Raw genomic sequence first — 20,779 nt, forward strand, 5'->3', positions numbered from 1 at the left:
AGGCAGCATAGCATGGCTACTGGGGGTTGACATGAGGCAGCAGAGCATAACACCAGAACCTTTTTGAATGCTCTCTTTACTTGAATCTGCAGAAGATGATTCATTGCATGTAGCTCCAAAGGTAGCAGAAGCTTAAAAACTGGCCAAGAAAAGGTAATTTACCGTTTATACCTTTTCTTGAGCAATTTGAGATTGGAGAACATTGAGTTGGGGTAATTCTCCTGGTCCCATGTTTGCCCTGTGCTGTATGTCTGTGTGGAGTTGCAGGTGGGTTCGCAGCTCAAAAACCAAAAAGTTAATGGAACAAATGGGTTTTTTGGTTGGTTTTTGATTTTTTTTTTTTGGGGGGGGGTATTTTTTGTTGTGGTTTTGTTTGTTTAGGTTTTTTGTTGTTTTTTTTGTTTGCTTTGGTGGTTTTTTGGGTTTGTTTTGTGATGATTCATGATGCTGGCAGACAGTTTTGGACACCTTATTCCAGCTACAAGGGAGGCTGCGTTACCGAGTAGCTGAACTCACATGAGGTTCTGTGGCTCCTGCTTTTTGCTTAGTCTGAATTTTGTTGCCCTCTGCTACTGAGAGTCTGAACCCAGTTGTTCAGCCTGTGCTTCTGTTTTCTCTTTTTTCCTGGGTTCTGCATGCTAATGTTAGCAAGACAGTATTGATCTCTTCAGAAGAGCACATTAATTTTGCATTTGCCTATCAGTCAGCTGTGTGTGGGTGGTGATAATCCCTGTTAGTCTTTGGACTCGCTTTTCAAATGTCAGTCTGTGCAATCAGTGCTATTGCACTGCTTAGAAACAGCTTTTTTAGAGACAAATTTCATGTTCCTTTCCTGCACCAGTTCTAGGAATACTATTGTGCAGCCTCAGTGGGGTCAGGCTGAGATGATTTCCCCAGCTGTGGCAGGAGATCTTCCCCTGTCTCTCAAGAATATTGTTCCTCCAGCCTCTCTAGTCAGAGTGATTGCTGCTGCTGCTCTTGGAGTATCTCTGACTGTTCCCTGCTGGAAGGGGAAAGGACCTGAAAGGTGCAGGGGGCAGCTTTGCTGCTGGGCTTTGGGTCTCTCAGCTGTACTTATTGAAAAAACAAGTAGCTTTTGTTCTGGGGACATTTATGCTCTTCCTTAGGGCTCCCTGGGAGTAGTGGACTGCTGGCTTTGATGGGTTGAGAGCTTGCAATAGGCTTGTGGCCTTTAGTTAGGACTTTAAGGGAGTTATTTTGGTGGTGAAATTTCTGGATCTGATGAGCTCTCCTTGGCTCTGCCTGGTGCTGTCAGGAGGGCAAGGGGTACTAACCCCGTGTTTGTATGCTTTGGAGGTCCTCTGGCTCTGCAGCTCCTGGGAACTGGGAGAACTGTAGATCTCAGATCTAGATCTACTTTGAGGGTGATCTGTGGCTGCCTGGTTACCTGTTCCCCTTTGGAAGTGCATTTCACCATCCATTGGGCAGCCTGGTCTTGTGGTCAGCCCAGCTCTTCCAAAAGTTCTTGGGCAACCCTGGGGAAACTCCTTCCTCTGTCTCTGCCCCTCTCCCTGTATTGTGAAACCCCTTCTGTCTGTCTTTTGATCCTTAAATAGGAAAGTTTTAGTAAAACCATTCTACTTCAGCTGTCAAGAAAGGAGTTGAACAGCTTCTGGAATATTTGTGCTCAGACCTTACGAAAAGGAGGTACAAATTGTGGTCAGCACTGTGTAGGAGTAGTTCTGCTTGTGGGGCACTGACACAGGCTTTGCACAGGGGATTTGTAGTCACAGGACAGAAGTTCTTGACTGGTTGCATATTTGAGGCAGAAAATAGTCTTACCACTTACACACAAAGCTGATGCTTCCCATCATAACTTGATTTTCAGTCATGTGTGGGCAAGGTGCCTGATTTTTGTCCTGAACAATTGTGCTCTAGAATCTTCCTTTCCCCACATGGCCAAGTAGAGGCTTGCAAAAATAAATGCTTGGAAATCTCTGCTTTGGCCATGCATTACTGAGCAGGAATATCTGTAGCATTAGGATGTGGTTTGCGTGGTCTGCTCTCAAAGGGGATTTCTGGGGGAATGCTGGCTTTTAGGTTTTCTGCTGTTAGTTTGCAGCTATAAGCATTTTCTCTTATTTCTGGTGCTGACTGTTGCAGGTGGGAAGTTGCTCTTGGGAAAGCAGAAGCAGGTGTTCTCTTGGATTTAAGTGTGAGAGCAGTATGGTACCTTGGAAACGTTATGATTTGTAACCAGCCTGGATTTCCCAGGCAAACATCATCTCGGATCAGCATGATCAGTCCTGTAGCTTTCTGTGTGCCAATTTTACCTTCAGGGAATGGCTGTCCTTTTCAATGATTCATTAGTTTTATCAAACTGCATTCCATGGATTCAGCTGGCTGGGATGGGGGAGGATGAGGATTGCATTGCTGCTGGGGGGATGAGGAAAAACCGGAGTGCCAGGGAGGAGAGGGTGTGGGGTGAGTGGGGAGCTGTGTGGGGCAGCTCTGCCCTGGTGCTTGAAGGCAGCTCAGCTGCACTCTGGGGATTGGTTCAGTGTGACACTGTTGAAATGAGTAGCTTTAGGGGGGAGCAGCTGGGCAGGACCTTTTAGGGGTTATGGGTGATGATCTTCATCCTTCAGGGCTGCTTCCAGGGCTCTGGTGAGGGGGAGAACTCTGCACCACAGCAGACTCGGTGCCTGAGGAGCCCTAAAGCCCAAAGAGGAAGGTCCTATTCACACACTAGCACAGAGGGTCACAGACAAGACACGTGCCCACATTTCCCTCCCTTAATTTGCTGCCCGGGCTCCTCCCTCTGAAAACCTCCAGATCCTCTCCTTGTGCCGACTCCAGCCCTGTTACCTCTCAGACGTTTTATGCCCTCAGAACTAAGGACTTGGGTTTTATTTTATTTTACTTTATTTTCTTTTTATTTTCTTTGAAAGGTTAAAGTTTTTTTTTTAATGAATGTGTTTCCCCGTTGTTTCCTTCCTGCATGTTGACCTCGTACCCACTGTAGGCATGACAGCTATTCTGATGTCAGCCGCCGGACTGCCCGTGCACCTCACCCGTGTGCCGCAAGCTGCCAGCACCCATAAGGCCACTAAAAAACACAGCTCAGTTAAGGAGGGGAGGAAAGTGTCCAAGAAAGGTAGTTCCTGCTCAAACTCTGATGTTTGCTTCCATCTCCTTTTCTTTATCTCTCTGCCCTCCTCTTTTCCTTTTGTTTCCCCCCCACCCTCTTGGCTCTTCTGGTTTGATTGATGATGTTCGTGCCGGTGAGGGGAGAAGCAGAACATGTCTCCCCTGACCAGCAGTGTCTCTGACAGGCTGTAAAATACCATGGTAAAGTAGGTGTGGTCCTGTGGTAGGTCTGCTTGTTTCCACACAAAATTAAAGCTGGAACAGATCTGCTCTCTGCATGTCAGACTCCATCGACTTCCCCTGTGATCCTGCTACACCCTCTTAGGGAGTGTCCACATACCAGGACCTTCTGAGTTGTTGGTGGGACAAGTCAGAGAGCTGAGCGGCCATTACAAAGAACATCAAATCCGTATGTGCTCTGCAGAGAAGATTTGCTTGTGAGCCATGTTTGTTGTGATTGAGTCATGGGATGACAAGGATCTCCCAGATAAGCAGGCTCCTGAGTCATGGAGGGCTTTCAAGGGCGAATTGCAGAGGGTTTGTTCTCTCCACCTGAGTCTGGGGTGGAAGGGAGTGGAGTGGAGTGCTCTCAGGTGGGTGTGCCCTGGCAGGAAGGGATGGATTACCTCAGCTCTCCTGCTGGGCGGAGCCACCTCCAGGGTAGAGCCTTCATTTCACCTCTTCATACCTCACTGGCACCCCTCACCTTTGCAGAGCCTGTGGCTCCCAGTTTAGAGCCTGGATCCCATCCCTGTGTAGCAGGCTGCAGGGGTAGGTGTGAATCCAGCCTGGTGTAGCTGTAGAGGTTGTTTGCCAGCCCTGGCACAGGGATGTCAACCACCACCAAACCTACAGCGTGTCCCCCTTTGGATAAGCCAAGTGGGGACTGGAGATGTTCAACATAGAGATCTTTACCTTTAAGAAAGGGAAAAGCTCAGAGGTGGGGAGGAGGAGATACCTGCCTGTCTTGGGGAGTTTGTTGGTACCTTTTTCTCTCTCCTCGGAGTCCATGAAGTCCAAAGCTGTCTGAAGGAGGCAGGAAGGAAAATAGAAATTAAATGAGGAGGGAGGTATTTTGTGGAAATGCATTGTGGAGAGAGCTGTGAGAAGGAGTGAGAGAGCAAATGTGGAGTAGGATGTGTGATGGAGGGGGAGGAGAAAGCAGGGGCGGCAGGAGAAGCAGCGAAGAACAGGAGGAGCAAAGGAAAATGGGAGGTGAAGGAGAAGAGCTGAGCAGAGGTGGGTGGCAGAGGGGCTGGATGAGGATCGTGCTCCATGCAGCCAGCTGGCAGAGTGGTGGGGTTGTGTGGCTCCTGGTGCTTCATTCCTGGCACGGGTAGCATCCAAGGGCAGGAATGAGGGCTGGGTGGTGGGAATGCCCTGGAAACAGTGCCAAAAGGGAGCTGTGGCGAGGCCACGCCCTCCCACAGAGGCACTGGCTTGTCACTGGAGGAGCCCAGAACAACGAGGGCCAGGCCTGCACTGGTGTTGGCCACCTGCTGCTGGTTAGTGACATGGAACAGCTGTATTTAGGTCATGGGATGGCCACAGACACAGCTGGGCTGGCTGCTGCCTTCTCTGTAGGATCTGTTGGTCCCAGGCGCTGCTCCGCTCGCAGAATCCAGCTGTCCCTGGCACCGAGGGGGTGTGGGGTGCAAACACCCAGGATGCTGCAAGGGTGGGATGTTAACAGGACAGCAGGATGTGTCTTGTGACTTCTGAACTGGGTGGGGAGAGCAGCAATGCAGGGCATGGAAAGGGGAGTGGGAAGAATGGGCTGGGAGGTGAGAGCAGCACACAGCACACCGGGTGTCCATTGGGTGTCCCCTGGCTGTAGCTGTGCACCCCATCAGCATCACTTCTTCCAGTTCCTGCCCCAGGGCAGGCTGTCGCCTCCCTGCCAGCTCTCCAATGCCACCTGCTGGGGCTGGGACACCCTCAGAGGAGCGGAGAGGCAACACCAGTAGGAGGGATGGAATGGGAAAGGGGCATCAAGCATCTCCTTCTCCCATCCAGCATGGCAGGATTTGTCCCAGCTCTCCTCTTCCTGCCCAGGATGTGCTGCAGAGGAGACTGCCACATCAGCCTTTTCCCACACTGACCCATGAGAAGGGGAACGTTTCAGTGGTTTAGGTTGTTAAAATCCTCCCTCTTATTTTAAAAAGTGGGATTCCTGTTGGTGGGGGCTGGAATGCCAGTCCTGTGGAGTGCCTCACTCCTGGGATGCAGAGTGTGTTCAGTCCCTTCCAGGAACAAGCTGTGTTTGTACAACACCCCTCAGGGCTTAGGAACACTTTTCTGCAGTGCAGGTGCTGAGCCTGACTTCTGGCCAGACTTTTCTCTTTCCCTTCACAGACCCTGATGCTGCCAACAGAAATGGGTTTGTTTTGTGCCCTGAATTTCTGCATTGTGTGTTCTTTCCCACATCCTTTTAGGATTTTCCATCATGGAGAGCTCAAGCAAGAGCTCTTCATCCAGGACTAGACCCAGCATTACACTGACCACAACCAGCTGGTGGTGGGTGCAGTGTGCCCCTCCTGAGCCCCTTCTCCCTCCCTCCTGCTGCTGCCAGCCCTGGTCCCACACGGGGTGAGGCAGTGCTGGTAGAACTGCAGCTGGCTCGGTGAATAGCTGGGTGTGTTAAACAGAGGCACTAATTAGTCAGGACTCGTTAGCATTGTTGCTGCTCTGGCAGGGATGTCTCTGGCACAGCCAGGTGCTGCAGGGCTTGGGGAAGCCGTAGTCTCTGGGCAGGCTCTGTGCTCTCCGTGCTGGCACAGGGCTTGGCAGCCTCTGCCATCCTGATGGATTGGTGCTGCCTCGGGATGCTGCAGCTGCTGCCTTGTGCCAGCATCGCTGGCTGGGACCTGACTGCTGTCCAGGAGGCAGGAGGGCAAGTGCCTTGTCCTGCTCTCTCCAAGTGCTGCTTGTGCATGGAACTGGCCACCACAGAGCTCCCCAGCCTTTCCAAGGCTCTCCAGGGGACTGCTTGGGTCTGCTGTGTCACTTGTTACCTACTTCCACCTGGTGAGGAGGTTTCCCTGCACATCCATCCTCTCTGGGATGGGCAGTCACTGCAGGTGCTGCAGTGAGGAAGGAGAGGAGCATGCTCATCCTTCCTTGCCATCCACCTGCAGCTGGATCTGCAGACTGTGCCAGTGTTTATGGGATGGGTGGGAGCCCCTCAGAGCTGGGAGATCTTGCTGTTCCCCTGGGGAAACATCTGCTGAGGGAGACAGGCTGAAAAAACAGGGATGCTCTGGTTTTTCCTGCTGAAATGCAGGATATGGAGAAATCTACAGACGCGGCCTTTGCAAGTCCAGGGAGCAGAGGTGATGGGAGCTGGTGTGACTGTCCATGACAATAACTAGGAACAACCAGTGTATGGCCTGCAGAGGGTATCAAAAAAAGTCTGCTGCAAACCATATGGCTTGTTTTGGGATACAGAAGGAGATATTACTGCTGCAAGCATTTGGTTGCTGAGCAAGGATTCAAAACACATCTGTTAAATGTTACCCGTGGAACAAGCAAGCAGCTTATTATCTACAGGGAGGAAGGGGAAGCATTAAAACAATTTGATATTCCTCTCTTTGTAAATGGAAGAATGGTAAACATTCTTTGGCATCCTGGATAAATCCGTAGCACAGCACTGGGCCAGCTGGTGATAAACGGCACTGGTTGATTCTTCCAGTCCATTTTCAATCCACTATTGAATCCAGAAAACTGGGGACTGAACAGGCTTTGATGATCCCAGGGGATGGCTAGAACAAAGATTTGGAGGCAAAACATTTTTATGGAGTAAACAGTCCTATAAGGAAGTGATTCACGTGCTGGAGCATATGTGGCTCGTGCCGTGGTCCCAGCTGCCTCCTGGCTCCCCCTGTGCTGCTGATTAGTGGCCAGCCAGACGTGCTGGTCTGCCCAAGGAGGGCCATGTGGGCTTTTCTACCCTTGCTGAAACAGAGCTCTCAGCATCAAAAGGCTTCTTTAGGACTGGACGTTGAAATCCTTGCAGCTGGGGATGGCTTTTCTAAAGCATCAGGGCTGCCTGGCCCTTTCTCTCTCCAGGCAGCCTTGGTGGCTCTAAATGCATTAGAGCATTGTCACAGCAAAGTGACAGGGACAGATTGGAAATGCCACAGTGCAAATCCATCAGGCGTGGGTCTCCTCAGGGTAGCTGAGGGCTGCATCACCTTCTGCCTGTTTGGTTCCTGGTGAAGTGGTGTAATGCCCAAAATCCCAAGAGCTTTCCTGTCTCACTCTTACCCAACTCTGCACCAGAATTGTCTCCTTTATTGATTTCATTTGAATGAGCCTGGCCAGTTCTTGGGTGAGTGAGTTATCTCTTTGTTCCTTGGAGCTGCTCCAGAGAAAGAAAGTCATGAGGGATTCTGTGAAAGGAGCGATCCCCCACCACCCTGAATGAGCTGAACTGCTCTAAAGCTGCTCAGATGTGCTGTGCAGGTGGGAGCAGGTGAGCTGGGGCTTTCTGCCAAGTGCTGGGCAGGTGTTGCTGATGGTGTAACACACCCTCCCTGCTCCCTTCCCTCGCTGTCTTCACCTTGGCTGTACATCTTTTTGGCTTTGCTTTCTCCAGCCCAAAGCCAGAGGAGACAAGAAGGTCACTTCAGAAAGAGCTACCTGGAAAATGCAGGTTGGGTGGAGAAGGATTTGGGGGTCTGTCTGTCAGGCAGCACGGGATCCACAGGGATGAGAACACAGTGGTCATCGTGGAAGCAGATGAAGTTAGGGTGGATAGTAGCTAGTCCTGCTCGCAGAGTTCTTCCTAAAACCTGTAGAGCAGAAGAAGTTGAAGGGTTGCAGGCACAGTGGGCTAGGACAGCTCAGGCTGATCACATCCCCTCCAGGCTCGTTCCTAGCTCTTGATCTGCTGCATGCAAGCAAGGTCCCAGCAGAGAATTCCTGGACCTATTTCTCTCCTTTGGAAAAGACAAGACAAGGAGCCACACTCCCTGTGAGGTCTGGTGCTGAGGCCTTGAAGCAGCTCCTGGCACTGCTGAGCCTTTGGCCTTAGAAGTGGAAGCCTGAGGCTTGCCCAGGCTCCTCCCTGTTTCCTGCTCTCGGGGCAGTTCTTGGAAATGCTTTTCCAGGGGATTTTGGCCCCTGAAGAGGAAAACACCCACTTCTGTGTTTATCTTTGGCTCAATGCTTAATCCTGTTGCCACCTTCCTGGCCTGGGATCTGCAGAGATTGATCCTCACAGCCCTGCTCTGCCTGAGATGTCAGGCATCCCTCCTGCTCAGCACTGGCGCTTGAAGTGAGCATCCCTTCACCTCCTGGGCTCCTCTTCTTGCTCTGTGTGCTCAGTCATCCTTTCCTCCTGCTACTGCTGCCAGAAATCGTGTGTTTCAGGATGGCCAGGAATCCCCTTCTGAAAATAACTCATCTTAATCACTGTGTTTTCATTTAGGAGAGTCCAGCCCTCAGTTCATCAGTCATCTTAGCTAAAGGATGTTGGTGCTCTGCCTTGCTCCCTTCCACAGTGTTCTAGGGAATGAGGGGCTTCTACCTGGTAGAGGATCTGTGCCATCCCAGCCTTTGCCTGATAACAGCACCTGTGGCATGTGAGCAGTCCTTCCCTTCTGCTTTGTGTTTGTCTCTCCATGAAAAGTGGTTATCCAGAAAATAGCACCCCCTCCTTCCTGCTCATGACAGACATGGCTTTTTGGGCTGGAATAACAGCTCCAGTGGCTGTCTCTTGATGTGCAGCTTTTTGAACCACTGAGGCAATGCTTGTGAAGCCTCTGTCTTCCCTGAAAGCCGGAGAGTGGATGGGGAGAGCTGAGGATGGGTCATGCATTGCAGCTGCAGCTCTGATCCCTGGCTGATCCACATGATGATGCTCTGTGTCCTCCTGGGAGTGTGGAGTTGGGAGCAGCAAGACCCTCTGTGCTAAAGCATCCACCTGGACAGGAGAAGGAAGAGCTGTGCCTTGGCCAGCCTGTTGGTCACAGCACTGCTTTCTCCTGATGGGCCCCAGAAGTGGATTCAGGAAGGAAGGACGAGGTTCCCCCAAGCCAAGTGACTGATCTGTCTTCTGCCTCCTGCTTGTGCAAATGTTTCCTCTCCCAGGCTGGTGGAAAAGCCTGGCAGCTTCTGTGGCAGGCCTGATGACTGGTAAAGAGCTCCTCTCCTCTCACCCAGGGCCAGGTGCCTTGTAGAGGCATGGGATGCTCCCTGCCTTAAACCAAGCCTTGCTGGGCAGCTCCTGGAGGATGGGCTGGGAGTTGAGGTGACAGTGGATGCACTCAGTGGTAATTTGCTCTTGGTGTTGTGTTATGTTTGTTGCTTCATCCCATAATGCCTCCAAGAACCAGGCTACTGGGGCTGGTGGGCTGCTCAGGTGCCTGTGCCTGGGTGGATGGGACCAGGGATTACATTTGGGAAGATGCAAGGATACTGTGTTGTGCTGCAGATAGGGTAGGGTTCATGTTAAAAGCTGGTTTGGTTCAACACCTGGTGACTTGCACTGTGCCTTGCCGGGTATGAGTGTGTGGAAGCTCAGGAGAGAGGCCACTGTTTCATGTTAAGGATGTGGAGCTCATTGTGCTGTTTTCAGAACAGGGCCTGAAGCTCAGTGTTCTGCTGGGTTTCCTTGTTGGGCACCAGCTGGGGTGGTGGGGGAATGCCTTTTTTTCTCCTTTAACAAGTCTGTGTGATCCTCTGTCCCATCAGGACTGATGACTGATGGCTTCTGGGTGGGCACAGAAAGTCCAGCTGGGATGTGCTTGGTGCTACTTTGGGGTGTGTGGGGAGAAGTGGAGCACACCAGCTACAGGCACTCACAGCCCTAGTGGGAGCCATTGCTGAAAGCAAAGCCTTTGCTAGGCTTGTAGAGATCTGTTGGAGCGGCCTCTTCTCCCCCTCTAACCCTGACCTTTCTCCTTGGCATCCTGGCCAGTGACCTGCTTGTCTCCCTTCTTTCTAGCTCGCCCCACACGTGCCCATCGTACCATGCAGTGTCTGACTTCTGTCTCTCATCTCTCCTTGTGCAGCCACACCAACAGAGCCAGAATCAGTGGTGAAGAAGTACCTAGAAGAGCTGAAGGGCACTCTTGCTGATGAGGTAAGAGGACAGTGAAACAACTCTGGCTTGCCCAGTTCACTGGGGTGCCAAGAAAACCACAACAGTGCCCAAGGACCATCCTTCCTTGGGTGTCTGGTGTGGTACATGGTGCTGCTTGCAGTGGCACTGTTGACATGAGGTGGAGAGTCCTCAGCACTGTCTGAAATCCACATGCGACAACTGGTAACTTGTCCTCATCAGAGGACTGTGGTGGAGGCACAGTGTGGGTTGAGTAGCTCATCCTGGCAGTGCCTCTGCATTTCCTTTGGAGGAAAGAGTTTGGTTCTGGTCTCAGTGCTCAGAGATCAACACTGGAGATCAAACCCTGCACTGGAGCTGCTCTGCAGAGAAGCAGGATGTAACCATACTCTTCCTTCTGACTGATGACAGCTCTCCACCTCCTGGACAATGCAGGAAGTGGAGTGGGGTGATACCAGCCAGATAAGGAAACCTGTCTCTGTGTCCTTAAACCTCAAAGGGAGGGATTAAAGCTGAAAGGAAATCTTCCTGAAGCATCTCCTTGGTGTGTCAGTCCTGAGGACCAGCCTGTGCTTACACCACGTGGTGGTTTCTCCTCTAGGACTGCATGATCTGCATGGAGAAGCTGTCCTCCTCCTCGGGCTACAGCGACTCGTGCCAGTCCAGCACCATCAGGCCAGAGGCAGTCGGTCGCCTGAGGAACTGCCAGCACTCCTTCCACATGCTCTGCGTGCTGGCCATGTACTCCAACGGGAACAAGGTACTGAGCTGCCTCATCCTCACCAGGCCCCTGTGTGCAGGTGGCTGGGCTGTGGAGCTCTGATGTGGCTTCTCTCCCCTGGCAGGATGGCAGTTTGCAGTGTCCCTCCTGTAAAACCATCTACGGAGAGAAAACCGGTACCCAGCCCAAAGGGAAGATGGAGGTCTCCACTTTCCCCCAGTCCCTCCCGGGACACAAGGACTGTGGGACAATCCGGATTGTGTATCACATCAGCAGGGGCATCCAGGTGAGTGCCCAGCATGCTGGCAGACAGCACAAGCTGTGAGAGCCTCCCAGAAAAGTGCTGGCATCCAGGGCAGCACCTCTGCCTAGCAGCCTGTGGTGCCTGGAGCCAGCAGCTGCTCTGGCTCTTCTTCAACATGTGAGGATCTTCTCCATCAGAGATCTTTTCCTGAGCAGCCCCAGCTGTTCACCTGCAGTAAAGTCTAATGTCTGCCTGAAGCAGGGAGGAGACTACCCCTGAAAACAAGGTGGGAAACATCCCATGTTCTGGTTTCACAGCCCATGCTGGTTTCAGTGGTAGCAGTGAACTTTCAAAGATTTGAGCTGTGTCTTTTAAAGGTATTACCAGACCACATGGAAAAAGCTGTGGTTTGGGGCTGTCTCTCACCAGAATTTAAGTAGATTTTAGATCTGGCTTTGTATCCCAGCATGAGACTGCCTTTGGAGGATCTGTAATACTCACATGTCCCAGAAGAACAAGCTGGACACCTTGTACTCACCAGCAATACCTTGCTGCCTCTACGTGGAAGAGCTGGTTTGGGATGGGCAGCAGATCCTGCTGCTGAGGGATTGTCCAATCCATATGATGGATATGTCCATGACAACTGTGTCTCATCTCTTGCAGGGCCCCGAGCACCCCAACCCTGGGATGCCATACACAGCCAGAGGCTTTCCTCGCTATTGTTACTTGCCAGACAATGAGAAGGGCAGAAAGGTGAGATATCACATCCTGATAACATCGCCCTTCTTGGGTTGTCAGGCTTCTGGCAAGCTGCATTCGTGGCACAAGTCTCATAGCTGCTGCTCTTAGCTTTGTTTTTCCTTTCCCCCTCTAGGTCCTGGAGCTCCTGAAGGTGGCCTGGAAGAGACGCCTGATTTTCACGGTGGGCACTTCCAACACCACGGGCGAGAGCAACACGGTGGTGTGGAACGAGATCCACCACAAGACTGAGATGGACTCAAACCTGAGTGGCCATGGCTACCCTGACCCCAACTATCTGGACAATGTGCTGGCAGAGCTGGCTGCCCAGGGTGTCACCGAGGACTGCCTGGGCCAGTGAGCCTCAGGGGCCACCTAGTGCACTTATTCCTGATGCCTTAAGATCCCGTGTCTGACCACCCGTCACACTGAGCAATAACAGTTCTGTGGGAGCCCTGCCCGCTCTTCACATTTTTTGGGGGGGGGGGGGGGGGGGGGGGGGGGAGGGAAGGATATTTTTGTAGAAGCTGTGCTTGTGTCTCTGGGGGGGATTGATGGCTGCAGCCAGGTGCAGCTGGGATGAGAGTCCTGAGGTGACAGATCCCCTGGGGAAGGCAGGACCTTCCTTTGGTAATGCCTGGGGACAGGATGGGAGAGGAGAGTGCCTTGCTTCCGTGGACTACATGGAAGCCAAACAAGGTCCTCCTTTTGGGACACCTTAGCTCCCTGTCTGAGGCACCTCTTGCCTCCCTCCTGCCGTGTATCTCTGCTCGGTCCCAATAAACTCTTCATTCTCACAGCAAGTCCCTGCTCTGCCTTCCTGCTGCCTCAGGGCTTGGGGTGCCTCCCCCTCAGAGGCTCTCTGTGGGGAACCAGCCAGCTCCATGGAGCCATGGACCATCAATCCAGCCAGGAGGGAGGAGGGAAAGGACACACATCTTGGTGGAGGCAGGACACTGGTCCCAGGGGTCGTGTTTCCAGCCTGTCAGTGCTTTGGCCACTGAAGTTTGGTGGTCTGTGGCCGTGGTGTCAGCAGAGGTGACTTACCAGTGTCCAGCCTGGGGGAAGTTGCACCACCCTGCTCTTGCTGTGAGCTGCCAGCCCCACTCCTCTCATCCCAAAGACAAGAAGCAGAATCTTTCCCTCTCTAAGGTGAAATGGCAGCAATTCAGTGATGCCTATGCAGGGAGGAGCTGCTGTGCTTTGTGCTGCTGCTGCAGGGATGCTGGTGCCACCAGCTGGTGATGGTCACCTTCCTCCCAGCAGCTCAGGTGCCAGCAGTGATGCTTTGGCTGGAAGCATGTTCCTGTTCTGGGTGCTAGCACCTTGCAAATGGGATATTGCCCCAGTCCTGGTGGCCTTACTGTACATTGTCCCCAGGCTGCTTGTCACCTGCGAGCTGATAGCTTTTGAAGAGCTTTTTCTGGCTCTTCCCCTCCCTGTAGCCACCAGACCCAGGTGCACATTAAATCCATCCAATCCATCCCTTTGGCACTGGTGCCATGTGCCAAATCTGGGATGTGGCTGGGCTTTGTGGCAGCTCTACCTTGACAGCCTCCTGGGACCAGGACATCCTGGACCAGCTGAGAGGGGCACTTTGCTTCCTGTCCTGCCAATATAAAAATTAAAGGTTTTTCTGAGCCATTGAGAGCTGGAGCTTTCCCCAATGTCCGTCTTGTGCTTGCAAGCTCTGAGGGGAAGCCCCTCAAACTTCCAGTGAAATCTGGGGATGGTGCAGGAATGGCAGCTCCTTGGGAGCTGCAGTGAAGTGTCTGTGTTGCTAAGCTCTGCACGAATGGGCTCTGTCTGCTCCTCTCCCACCCTGCTTGCGACAGGGGGAGATTTTGAGTTCAAATCCCTGGATCATGTTGTCCCAGCCATCAAAGCAGTGAATTGAAGCGAAAATTGAAGCAGGGTTCACTCAGCCCTGTGCAGAGCAAGAATTTCCTGCTGAGTCTGGCCCAAGGCATCTCCAGCAGCTACTCTTGGGTGTGAATCAGCTGGAGCCTCCCCGCGTCTGGGCTGGTCCAGGGCAGGGGCATTGGGCTGTGGTGAGCCAGCCAAGCTCAGCAGCTCATCCCTGACTGCCCTGTTTTTGGACACGAGGCATCTCCTAAAATCCTTGCCCTCTCTATGCTGTGCTCAAGGTGGCTTAGCTCCCCTGGCACGGGGATCCAAGGGGGTGGAAAGGAGCAGAGCCAGGTGTTCAGGCACGGTGGTGCAGGGAGATGCTTTGGAAGGTGAGGTGAAAGCATAACCACGGTGCCTGTTGGGGCCAGAGCCCCAAATCGGTGCTTTGACCAAAATCCTCGTGTCCCCCCTCCCCAGCTGCAGGCCCAGGGAGAGGAGAGGGGAGTGTCTCTCCCAGCCCCCTGCGGTGATGGCTCATCTGCCACAGGGTGGTTATTATTAGCCCAGCCTTGACCCCGCAGCTATGCTGGGTCCCGGCAGCTGAAACTGTGACTCACTGTCCCCCTGCGTCACCCCCCTGCGTCACCCACCCTGCCCCTCACCTTGCTGCTGGCACCTTGCCGGCCGGGGAGCACCAGGGAGGGATCTGGGGCAACTGCCGCGGTCCCCGGGGCGAGTGTTGCTGGAGAGGAGTGGGGGATAAGGCGGGGATAAGAAGGACGAGGGACGGAGGCTGCAGCTGCGCCTGTTTTTCCCTCTGCAGCTGGACGCTGTAATCTTTGAATGCCCCATTTCCACTTAATCTGAAGGCGCGGTCCCAGCCCCTTGGGAAGGGGGGAGAAATCTCCTCCCACGCAGGAGTGGGCAGCCGCTCCCCTTGGCAAACACGGGAGCGTGAGCACTCCAACCCCTCTGCGGGGGGAGCGGCGGTGAGGGGCTCCCGAGCCGCGGGGCAGCTCCCGCTCCAGGGCGATGTCCCTGCCCCCATCCCAAGGGCTCGGAAGGGGTACGATAGATGGTGAAATGCCAGCGTGGGGTGGCCCCAGAGCTCAAAATGCTTCCGTGCTCCCGGTGCTGAGTGGGGCTGTTCACCTGAACGCTGGGATTTGGGTGAGTTCGGGTGTGATGCTCTGCAGCGCTTCCCTGCCCGGGGGGCAGGGCTGGCTGCACCTGAACCAGTGGGGCACGGGCTCACCCCTGGCTCCGGGGGCCTAGTGGACACAAGGCACCCCCAGGGAGTCGGGTCTTGGTGGGGCGAGTGGGGGTCCAGGACGACTTGCCTGGCTGCCCCCATAGTGCCAACAAAGACTGTGACTCCTGCCAACCCTTCCTGGAACATGTGCCTCCTCTGTGCCTCAGCTTCCCCTGTCACAACACAGGCTTGTGCCCCGATTCCTCGCAGGTGCCTCGGGAGTCCTGCAGGTCGGTTCCCAGGGGGTTTGGGACCAGCGGGTGACCCGGGATGCTCAGCTGCTCCCCTCTGCCCGCGGGGTCTGGCCGGGCCGGCAGAGCCGGTGCAGGAATGCGGGGCTGGGAGGGTCCAGTTCCTCAGGACAGGCGGTCCCTGCTGCGGGGGCACTGGGGGCAGTTCGTCCCCTCGGCAGTGGGATGAGGTGAGCCGAGCAGGACAGCACATCCAGCACCACCAGGACAACACCATGGAGCTGCCGTGGCTGCTGCTGGCGCTGGCTGGGACGGGCGCAGCCGCGGACCTGGGTGACTGACTCCCTGGGGACCAGGGCAGAGGGGGACCGGGGCCTGGAGGGGCTGCGAGGCGTTTGTCCAGGGATGGGGTTATGGGGCTGAGCTTGGCTGGGGGTCCCCACACCAGTGCTGTCCCCCTGATACTGGCACCTTGTGACACCCGCCTGTGCCAGCACTGGTGTGGATGCGGGCTGGGGTCAGGCGCTTGCTGAGCGGTGCAGAGCAGGAGTCCCCTCGCTCACTGCCCACTCCCCCAGCCCGGCTGCCCTATGTGCCCCACATACCCCCCATGGCACTGCTGGGCAAGGTCACTGCCACCACCTTCGCGCTGGAGAGGCCCTGCTGCGTCTTCGACGGCCACGCCGATGCCTCCGACGCTGTTTGGCTGGTGGTGGCTTTTGCCAACGGTGAGCACTCGCTGCTCCGGCAGGGGCAGGGGACATGGGGACCCTCACCGCAGCCACTCAGCTGCCATCTGTGCTGTGCAGCATCAGCCTCCTTCAGAAACCCCCGGTCCCGGGCTGACGTGCCCCCGTACAAGCAGCTGCCCACTGCCCACTCCTACATGACGCTGGAGACGGCGGCGGCCGCGTATTCGTGCTCGGCACCGAGCTCGCCTGTCCTGCGGGTCGGGGATGACACGGCGTGCAGGGACCAGGGCAGACAGGACCCCTGCAATGGGCCCCTGCCCTCCCCGGGACCCTACAGGTAAGGCCGGAACCCCCAATTCCCAGCTGGGGTGACTCGGCACCCAGGGCATGCTCGTCCCCCCGGATCACCCCCGTACCCATCGCAGGGTGAAGTTCCTGCTGATGGGCTGCCGCGGCCCCAAGGCGGAGACGCGGTGGTCGGAGCCCATCCTCCTGCGCAGAGGTACTTGTGGCACTGCCACCCCCCGCGGGTCCCCTGCACCTGCCCGGTTGGGGTGCTGGCACATGGCTCAGTATGGGCCCTGTGCCATCACCCCAAAACCTGCGGGGAGAAGTGATCCCCGGTCCCTCTATCCACCCCATCCTTCCTTTTTCCATCGCACCGTCCCTGAGCCCCCTGTGTTCCCCTTATCTCTCATCCCACCTCCTTCCAGCTGTCAGCCCGGGCACCATTGACCCTGCGCCCACTCGCCGTGGCAGTGGTGTGGTGGTCATCGCCTCCATCCTGGCCAGCCTGGGGGCTGTGCTCGCCACCGCCGTGCTCGGAGCCCTGGGGTATGGGGGGCTGCTGGTGGGGAGTATCCACAGGGGCCTCAGGAGAGCACCTTAACTTGGCAACCCCATCAGCAAAGAAATGGAGATCTTTTTAACATTGAAAAAGCCTTTGTTTTCTTAAATTGGGGGTTTGTCGTAGTTTGCAGGAGAAAGGGCCCCTTGGGGGTGGCTGGTGCAGAGCCCCACAGACCCCAGTTGATGCCTCTGCTTCTGTCTCCCTGCAGTGCCAAGGTGTGGGGCTCCCTGTGCCACCAGGATTTGGGGACCGATGCCTTCATCCGCAGATCCTACCGGACCCACCACATCCCTCCGGCCCTGCCCCAGCCCCTGCCCCCTGGCTGCAGGTGTAGCCCCCCTGGGCTGTGCCACTCTTCCCCCCAACCCCCTGCTCCTTGTCAGAGAATCATGGAACAGTTTGGGTTGGAAGGGGCCATAAAGACCACCTTGTTTCAACCCCCCTGCCATGGGCAGGGACAACTTCCACTAGACATGAAGTGTCCTGTCAAGTAAAAGCTGATTTTACATCTGTGACTGCCTCTTCCTGGTCCTTGGCCATGCACGGTGGGAGCTGTGAGGGTGGGGGCACGGACCCCAAAAACCACGTGGGGCCCTGGCTTGGTGGCACTTGGTGTCGGTCTGGGGGACACATGCTAGCACCGGTGGGGTCTGTGGAGCGCATCACCCCGGGCTGTCCCTCTCTGCCCATTGCCTGGGTGAGGCTCTCACCCACCCATGCCACAGACGCAGCGATTCTCAGCACGCCTCGCCGGCGGGTGCTCAAACACAACAAACGCTCCCGGGGAAACGAGCCCAACCTGTTTGCCACGGGGCTGCGGCCGCTGCAGGAATGTGGGCGGTTGGTGGCCACAGGCGGGTCCCACGGGGACGCGGAGCCCCAGCGCTCGCACTCCCGCCCTCGGCACCCAGGCGCCCGCACCATGTTCCCGCTGCTCCTCCTGCTCGTGCCCGCGGCCCACGCCATAGGTGAGTCCAAGGATGCCATCGGGATGGACTCGGGATTCCCCTTGGCACTGTGGGGATCCCCCGTGCACAAGCACCAGGATCCCCCTGAGCCTGGAGGTGTAGGGCAGCTGATGCCCCCCCTGTTCTGCATCCTGTTCTGGGTGTCAGCTCTAGTCTCTGGTGTCACTGGTATTGGTTGACTGGCACAGTGTGGGTTTCTCTGGAGGTCCCCTTTGGGGTCCACCAGGACCCCCCCGAATCTGGAGGCATAGGGCAGCTGGTGCCCCCCAAAGAAACGGAGTTTCTTTGCTTCCTCTTTTCATGAGACACTTGTCTGAGCCCGAACCGGGGCGTGGGAGGGGAGCGGAGGCTCAGGGGTCAGCTGCCTCCTGTCCTTGTCCCTACCCCGAGCCCCGGCACCGCGGCCGCCGGTCAGAGCCTCCGTTCCGGGGCTGCAGCGGGGGGTCCGCACCCTCTGCCTCACTTCTTCGGCTTCTCACCGCAGCCAAGCTGTCGTACAAGCCAGCTCTGACCCAGAAGCCCCGGCTGGAGGGGACGACGACCGCCTCCACCTTCGTGCTGGACCAGCCCCGCTGCATCTTCGGCAGTTACGACACCTCCGACATCTGGCTGGTGGTGGCCCTGGACAAGGGTAGGTGGGAGCAACCCGGGGCAGGGGGCGTGCAGGGGTCCCTGTGCCGCCCACCAAGTCCCTCCTCACCCCCATCCTCATCCCTGCAGCCGCATTCACCTTCAACAACACCGCGGCGCCGGGGACTAACGAGACCGCATTCCAGCGCTTCCCTAAGTCCGTCTCTGCCTACATGACCCTCAATGCCACCCTGGCCAACTACCCCTGCCCCAAACCCGCCGAGGACATCACGGTGCTGCGCGTCGGCAGCGAGACCAGCTGCGCCCGGGATGAGACGAGACCCACCTGCAACGGCCCCCTGCCCGGCCCCGGGCCGTACCGGTGAGCCTCCTCGGGGGGACCTGGCCCCCTCAAGGGCTGCCGGCCGCCCCCCGGCTCACGGCACCGTGGCCAACCTCCCTTCCCATCCCAGGGTGAAGTTCCTCGCCCTACAGGGCTCTGAGCCCGTGGCTGAAACAGAATGGTCGGCGCCCATCATGCTGAGGACAGGTACCGCTGCCGGGGTGCTCGTCCTGCCCCCGCACCCAGCCCGCAGCCGTCCAGGGGGGATATGGGGTGGTCCTGGGCGTGTGGGGTGGTCCCACGGGGCTGAATGCTAAGCAAGAGTGGTTTGGGGTGAGTGTTCCTGTGAGCAGCTGGGGAAACTGAGGCAGGGCTCTGCCGCGGGTCTCACTCGTGTAGGGTGGCACCGTGTGATGGCACATCGTGTTGGCATACACGAACACGCCGTCACCCATCCGGACCCCCTGAGCCACTCCGGGGTGTTTATCCCTGCATCCTGCTCCCTCTCCTGCTGCTCTCTCCCCAGCCAAGCCAGCCAGCAGCATCTCCACGACGGACAGCAGGCACAGCGCCGGCATGATCGCCATCACCACCATCCTCTCCATCCTCTTCGCCATCCTCCTGGCCGGACTAGTGGCCATGCTCGTCTTCTGGTGAGTGCCACCACCAAGTCCCACCCAGGGTGCTGGGCACGCGGGACCGGCGTCAGAGAGTGACGCCGTCATCGCTTGGTCCCCACCCTCATCCCGCACCCCGCCTTCCCTCCCCAGCTCGGACTCGTGCGGCGACAGCAGCTCCTTCAGCAAGCCGGAGTCGGTGACGGTGCGGCGGTACAACACCCACCACGTCTATGACCAGCCGGCCGCCCGGCTCTGAGCCCCCGCCGCCTCCCCGCCGCCCCCCGGCACCGCCGCCCCTCCCCACGCGCCCCCCGTTCGGGTGTAAATGTGACCCCCCCGTTCCATCCCTGTGGATGGACCCCTGTGGAGCTGCCACCCGGGACGGGGGCAGTGGATAGGGACATTAAAGGCTTTTCCACACGCTTTGTTGCCCGGCCGGTGCGTCCTGTTTGTGACTCCTCGATGCTTCCCGCAGCCTCCTGGAAAGCCCCATAGCCCCCCTGTACCCCCACTCTGAGCCCCGTGGCTGGGTGGGAGACAGCTGCCGCGCGGGGCAGGGTGCGGCCAGGGATGCTCTGGAGTGGGAGGCGTTGCCACACCCAGCTGGGGCATCGGTGCCACCTGTGCCCACTTCGGATGGGGGAAAGTCCCCTGGGTGCGGGGCAGCGAGGGGAGCCTGACCCCCCCGCCCCAGCCCTGATGCTGGGGTGAGGGGCACTGAAATGCCCCGTGAGGTGGGGGCGGTGGGTGTAGGGGGGTGTTTCTCGCGTCCCTTTAATCCTACAAAGCTCTCTCCCTGACCAAGCCCGGAGGAGGGGCTGCCCCACCCCGAGCTGGCCTAATCCTTCCCGGGTGCTGCTGGTGCTCCCCTGAGAGCCATGAGACCCCAAGAGGGGATCGGCACCGCGGGGTGTCTGATCCTGCACTGGGTGGTGTCCCTGACGCCGATCTGGGGGATGTGGGGGCTGATCCTGCACTGGTGGGGAGGGGGCTGGGGCGGGGGAGGGGGAGCTGATCCTGTACTAGCGGCTGGAAGGGACCGGATACATCATTCCTGATCCTACACGGGGATGTGGGTCTCTGATGCTGATCTGAGGGATGTGGGTGCCCTGATCCTGCAGCCCGGACAGGATGAGACCCCTCTGGTGCTGGAGACAATCCCGTTTTGGGTGGAGGCAGGGCAGGTGTGTGTGTACCGGTGTACAAATATTAAAAGCCCCGTTTTTCCCCCGCAGGCGCCGCGCCAAGGGCAGCATCACGTTCACCCCCCAGCCCGGTCACAGCGCCCTTACGGGCTGTCCTTGTGCCGCCGGGGAGGGGTGTTAGCAACCTGCCCCCGCTGCCGGAGCCGCCTCCGTGGAGCCCTGCCAAGGGAAATCAAGTAAATCCAGCGATTAACTCCTACCGAGATCAGCGTGGGAGCAGCGGAGGGATGGTTCCATCCGGCAAACGCGGGTCTCCTCCGCCCTACAACCCGTGCCACGAAATAAAACAACTGCTTCACCTGCAAAGCGGCTTCGAGGGCTGTGGGGGGGTTGTCACCTGCCACGCGTCCGTGGCTG

The 20,779-nt window shown here is 56.7% G+C and overlaps 3 protein-coding genes across 7 annotated transcripts in view; all 3 read left to right on the forward strand.

Moving 5' to 3' along the window:
* The window catches only part of DTX2 (deltex E3 ubiquitin ligase 2), a 35,258-nt gene extending 22,575 nt beyond the window's left edge, over window positions 1-12,683 (forward strand). For 3 of the 4 annotated variants that reach the window (XM_032129974.1, XM_032129972.1, XM_032129973.1), the window contains 6 exons: window positions 2,987-3,118; window positions 10,128-10,198; window positions 10,779-10,937; window positions 11,023-11,184; window positions 11,806-11,895; window positions 12,017-12,683. In XM_032129974.1, coding sequence (XP_031985865.1) covers window positions 2,987-3,118; window positions 10,128-10,198; window positions 10,779-10,937; window positions 11,023-11,184; window positions 11,806-11,895; window positions 12,017-12,241 — 839 coding nt within the window. In that variant the 3' untranslated portion in view covers window positions 12,242-12,683. The remainder of the gene's footprint in view (window positions 1-2,986; window positions 3,119-10,127; window positions 10,199-10,778; window positions 10,938-11,022; window positions 11,185-11,805; window positions 11,896-12,016) is intronic. The other variant, XM_032129975.1, reaches the window with a different exon arrangement.
* Window positions 12,684-15,625: 2,942 nt separating this feature from the next.
* UPK3B (uroplakin 3B) lies at window positions 15,626-17,053 on the forward strand. The gene is made up of 3 exons (XM_032130314.1): window positions 15,626-16,203; window positions 16,292-16,700; window positions 16,925-17,053. The coding sequence occupies exons 1-2, from the start codon at window positions 15,680-15,682 to the stop codon at window positions 16,599-16,601; spliced, it is 834 nt and encodes a 277-aa protein (XP_031986205.1). The 5' UTR covers window positions 15,626-15,679; the 3' UTR covers window positions 16,602-16,700; window positions 16,925-17,053.
* Window positions 17,054-17,558: 505 nt separating this feature from the next.
* Window positions 17,559-20,689, forward strand: UPK3BL2 (uroplakin 3B like 2). Of its 2 annotated transcripts, none has more exons than XM_032129999.1 (6): window positions 17,559-17,684; window positions 18,169-18,315; window positions 18,405-18,636; window positions 18,728-18,804; window positions 19,124-19,250; window positions 20,453-20,689. In XM_032129999.1, the coding sequence occupies exons 1-6, from the start codon at window positions 17,639-17,641 to the stop codon at window positions 20,541-20,543; spliced, it is 720 nt and encodes a 239-aa protein (XP_031985890.1). In that variant the 5' UTR covers window positions 17,559-17,638; the 3' UTR covers window positions 20,544-20,689. The 2 variants fall into 2 exon arrangements, with proteins under 2 accessions (XP_031985890.1, XP_031985889.1); XM_032129998.1 differs by lacking the exon at window positions 20,453-20,689 and adding an exon at window positions 19,368-19,654 and having other exon boundaries at window positions 17,561-17,684.
* The last annotated feature ends 90 nt before the right edge of the window (window positions 20,690-20,779 follow it).

The sequence above is a fragment of the Corvus moneduloides genome, chromosome 20, assembly GCF_009650955.1.
Source record: "Corvus moneduloides isolate bCorMon1 chromosome 20, bCorMon1.pri, whole genome shotgun sequence".
Classification (NCBI taxonomy): domain Eukaryota; kingdom Metazoa; phylum Chordata; class Aves; order Passeriformes; family Corvidae; genus Corvus; species Corvus moneduloides.